Source organism: Triticum urartu, chromosome 5A (assembly GCF_056163025.1).
Source record: "Triticum urartu cultivar PI428250 chromosome 5A, HENAU_Tu73, whole genome shotgun sequence".
In the NCBI taxonomy this organism is placed as follows: Eukaryota; Viridiplantae; Streptophyta; class Magnoliopsida; order Poales; family Poaceae; genus Triticum; species Triticum urartu.
The window spans coordinates 124,095,310-124,099,380 of record NC_141877.1 but is presented as its reverse complement, the minus strand read 5'-3'; the positions used below and the strand labels follow the sequence as shown (position 1 = coordinate 124,099,380).

General features: G+C 41.7%; 1 protein-coding gene across 2 annotated transcripts; it reads left to right on the top strand.

The window, feature by feature from the left end:
- Positions 1 to 468: 468 nt before the first annotated feature.
- LOC125508127 (Stress responsive alpha-beta barrel domain protein) lies at positions 469 to 3,824 on the top strand. Of its 2 annotated transcripts, none has more exons than XM_048672726.2 (9): positions 469 to 706; positions 798 to 897; positions 1,014 to 1,141; positions 1,240 to 1,379; positions 1,469 to 1,537; positions 1,617 to 1,755; positions 1,934 to 1,996; positions 2,061 to 2,166; positions 3,389 to 3,824. In XM_048672726.2, exons 1-9 carry the CDS (start codon positions 607 to 609, stop codon positions 3,468 to 3,470), a joined length of 927 nt encoding a protein of 308 aa, XP_048528683.1. In that variant the 5' UTR covers positions 469 to 606; the 3' UTR covers positions 3,471 to 3,824. The 2 variants fall into 2 exon arrangements, with proteins under 2 accessions (XP_048528683.1, XP_048528684.1); XM_048672727.2 differs by having other exon boundaries at positions 471 to 706; positions 2,123 to 2,166.
- The last annotated feature ends 247 nt before the right edge of the window (positions 3,825 to 4,071 follow it).

The window sequence follows — 4,071 nt, the reverse complement described above, 5'->3', positions numbered from 1 at the left end:
TTAATAAAATGGACGCATGCATCGTCCAGATACAGAGGCCAGGGTCTATCCTCCTTTTCAAAAAAAAAATAAATCTGCTTAATTGTTATCTTTGTCCTTACTTCAGTTATTTTGATCGAATTCAGGCTGTCGCTGCTTCAAGGATGAAAGGAGAGTATCCATACAGAGTTGGTCAACCCGAGTGTCAAGTGGGTTCGGTTTCTTATTGGCTCCCAAAATCATTATATCTACATTTGATTCTGCTCATATGTATTTTTGAACACACACCTTGTCTTATGCCGCTTTCATCATGTAGGGCCTTCAGAGTCTGGAAAGAAAGTCAAGGTCTCAGGTTTCTTAAGTTTGTAAGGTTCAGAACTTGGGTTCTGATTTTTTGATGGTGATTGGTATGTTTAGAGCCATACGCTAGCCAGCAATTTTTCTGGCCACAAGAAATATCAGAAACTAAAGAGGCAGAATGGAAAAGGACAGTGCCATACGCTCCAACCACCAACTTCTGGTGAGGCACCCTTGCTTGCAGATACCACACCCACAGCTCCACCCCAGAATCCATAAAGCCTCCACAGCAACAATGGGAGCTAAGCTTCCGAGCTCAGCAATTTCAGGATGCTGATGCCGTTTCTAGCTCAGACCTCTCAAACTACACGCCCTGTTGCGAGCTGTTTTGGGCTGCATCGCCGCCACCCGCCGCGGAATTTCGGCCGATGTCAGATCTTGATCTAGTTCTTGCTTGATCTTTATGCTTTTTTCCAAGTATATGCATATACCCAACTTTGAACTAAATCTTCCTGGTGCAGATTGTAGATGGTGGGGGACAAGAAGCAGGTCAATTCATTCCCCTCGCAGCGTATTTGGACCCAACAATGGCGCTCCATCTAGTGATACTGTGAAGAAAAGGTGCGGAACTCTTGTTCGAGCTAATGATTTACCTTGAGACCACAAAACTGAAATGTTCATCCTCAGATTTACATGGCGTTATAGTAGTACACACGCTGACTTGGTAGCATTGGCAGAAAGATAGTGGAGCACATTATTCTGCTCAGAGCCAAGCCAAACATCTCAGATGCTGAAGAAAAGGACATGCTTGATTACTTATATACATCTCAGTATCAGATGAGAGGGATACTCACTGTGTCATTAGGTAAGGGACTTGCATCTATCTATTGATGGAAAATTCATTCGAGTTCTGAACTGCACTTTGAATTTATATATTTGCAAACATGTGTCTCTTGGGTGCAGGCCGCATAGAGGGCCCTAATAGCGAGAGCTTCACGCATGCTGTATTCATGCGTTTCCAACAGAAAGAAGACATTGCAAAGTTCCAGAATAGCTCATACTATTTCAATGTTCTCGACGAGCATGTGAAACCCGTTTCCTATGTACGCCTCACCGCGTAATCCTCCTTTCCAGTTCTTAGACCGTACTGATCTCATTGCATTGTGAGAGTCACTGCTTGGATAACTTACAGGGCTTGGTTTCTGTAGATTTTGAATCTGAGGTGGAAGATGACATTATCCCTCTCTTTCGGAGGGGCGAGGTAACGTAATTGACTGTCATCTTCCTCTTTTGCTTAGCATTGCATCTGATCTGAACATAATTTTTGCTTTGCTCAACAGGATTTCAACTACGGAGTCGAGTTTATGCTGTTGATATCTTTCCTGGAGACTGCATCCAGAGAGTCTGTGGAGGATGCATTAGCCCATCTTCAAAAGCTGATCATCCACTACAATTCTTTCATTGTTCAGGCAACCTCAGGTATGACAAAAAAGGGGTTTATTTTTCTTCTGCCGTCAGATTTCCAATATGACAATTAATTTGCAGTGCACCTTCTATCTTGATCTGCTTGAAAAATTGTAATTTGCACAAACTTTCCCCTGCATAATTTTTCCTTGGTCTGAAAGAACCAATCCTGATATTATATTTCAAAAAGCAGGTTGCTGTCTGGATCATATGGATAGTCTGTACAGTCACGCTGCAGTTATCCGTTTTCCATCAAGTAAGTTCTCCCTACATTTTGTTTTTGTTCCCTTTCAGAGTCCCTGAATTATACAGATGTATAGCAAAGCTAGATGACGGGGATCGTCGCCGGGGCCGATTACTACAATTTTCTTGTTTCCTGCAGTTGACGACTTCAAATTATTCAAGGAGAGCACGGAATACAAGGATGTAAGACTTCTGCATTTTCATCGATAGGAATTTGGGAGTCAGTTTTTTTTTGAAAAGGGGGACTCCCCGGCCTCTGCATCAGAGTGATGCATACGGCCATCTTATTAACCAAATAAAGCAGTGCGAACATGGTTCCAAGGTCTCCAAAAGTAATGAAAAAGTAAAGAAAGCTCACACAGAGCCAAAACGGGCTAGAAACACCAACTAGCCATGAAAAGATGCCACAACCGGCTGGCTAAAACTAGGTAGGTAAACTAAATGCCTATCCTATTACATGACCGCCATCCAAACCGGTTGAAGATATCCCGAGCTACCATCTCCCAGCGGAAAGATCCAGTAACCAAATGCTCCCTGGCCTCCGTCGGGGTGAGTAGCGACCACGAACGGATCAGTGCCGTAGTTCGGAATATAACCTGCAAAAAGTGGATACATGATATTCTGTTAAAAACCAAATCATTTCTGCAAGTCCAGATAGTCCACATCAAAGCGCAAACACCAACCCGAATGTGTCTCGCTAAGTCAGGCTCAATCCCATTAAGCCATGTCCCAAATAATGCGTTAACAGAATTCAGTGGATTGATATTAAAAGCAATGTGGACCGTCTGCCAAAGTACTTTGGCCAACGGGCAATCAAAAAAGAGATGTTTGATTGTCTCATTCCGATCACAGAAACTACACCTAGTAGGTCCTGTCCAATTACGCTTTATCAAGTTGTCCTTGGTTAAAATAACTTGTTTATGGACAAACCACATAAACACTTTTATTTTCAAAGGAATTTGGGAGTCAGTAAATTCTGTTATTAATGGGTTTGGAAGAGGAATCTTGTTTCTGTCATGGATGGAACAACAATAAGAGATTGACATAATTAAATAAGTGTTCTGAAAACTTGTTTCGCTTTTGTGTAACTTCAGCTCAACAACTTAGAACATCCAGAACCTTGAACCTTTTGGGGACCTAAAAAAGAACCTAGTAACTGTTGCAGTCTAAAAAATGATCAGAAAATATCATTTGGTGCATTTCCAAAACAGAAGCTGAAGCTAGTCTTACAGAATGATGATGATTTGTTGTCTAAAATCAGGAGACACAGAGTTCAACAACTCTGAAACTCCCTACCCATGACAGCAAGAATAATGCACAGCAAGCACCATACTCGATTTTGTCACAAATGCTTGATGAAGTTCCATTTTTAACAATTCCTTTGTGCCTGTCTTGTGAGGTGCAGATGTGGACATCCAAATTTCATCCGGTTACCGAGAGATGTCTCGAGCTGCATTTCGTCGTTGACCCCGTCGGCAACCAGCTGATGTAGATCCTGAGCCCTTGTGCTCTGAAACTGAACCTGAAATGGAACCTTGCCACATCCGAAAGAGAGTTCTTGTGTTGGTGTGCTGTGTGTGTCATCTCATGTTTCTTCGGCTTGGGCGATCTTCTGCCCATGTCCAGAGTGGGCTCCACGAGGCAGTGACTGATGAGCGATGTTGTAAGGTCTCTCTTCTTGTTCAGCACGGATGAATGTGTATAGTGTTATAAGAAAAATGGATGTGTGTAGTCGGATATCCAGTAGGGCTCTAGGGAGCATTGGCTCCTGCACGCCAAAAAACATTTTTGCAAATGCCAAAAAAAATACTAAAATAAAATAAAAATGTAGTATATTTTTACGTCCAAATGTTATCTGCAAATGTTTAGGTGTAAAGCCTAAGCATTTTGATCTGTGCAGGAAAAAAGTAAGTTGAACGTCAAATTTTTCGCATTTCTTGACCACGTAACTTTGTTTTTAATATTGATGAAACACTATCGTTCTGGTTCGCATCAAAATTGTGAGTTGTCACACAAAAATATTAAAAAACATTGAAAAAGTTGCTACTCCCTCAATACATATTAGTTGAGCGACAATTAATAAGGATT

What these genes read in the sequence shown, in the direction of transcription:
- LOC125508127 (XM_048672726.2), top strand. Translation starts at nt 607, where the DNA reads ATGCTGATGCCGTTTCTAGCTCAGACCTCTCAAACTACACGCCCTGTT. An exon ending in AGTTATCCGTTTTCCATCAA is followed by an intron (nt 1,997 to 2,060) that starts GTAAGTTCTCCC and finishes ACAGATGTATAG; the next exon opens with CAAAGCTAGATGACGGGGAT. An exon ending in AGAGCACGGAATACAAGGAT is followed by an intron (nt 2,167 to 3,388) that starts GTAAGACTTCTG and finishes TGTGAGGTGCAG; the next exon opens with ATGTGGACATCCAAATTTCA.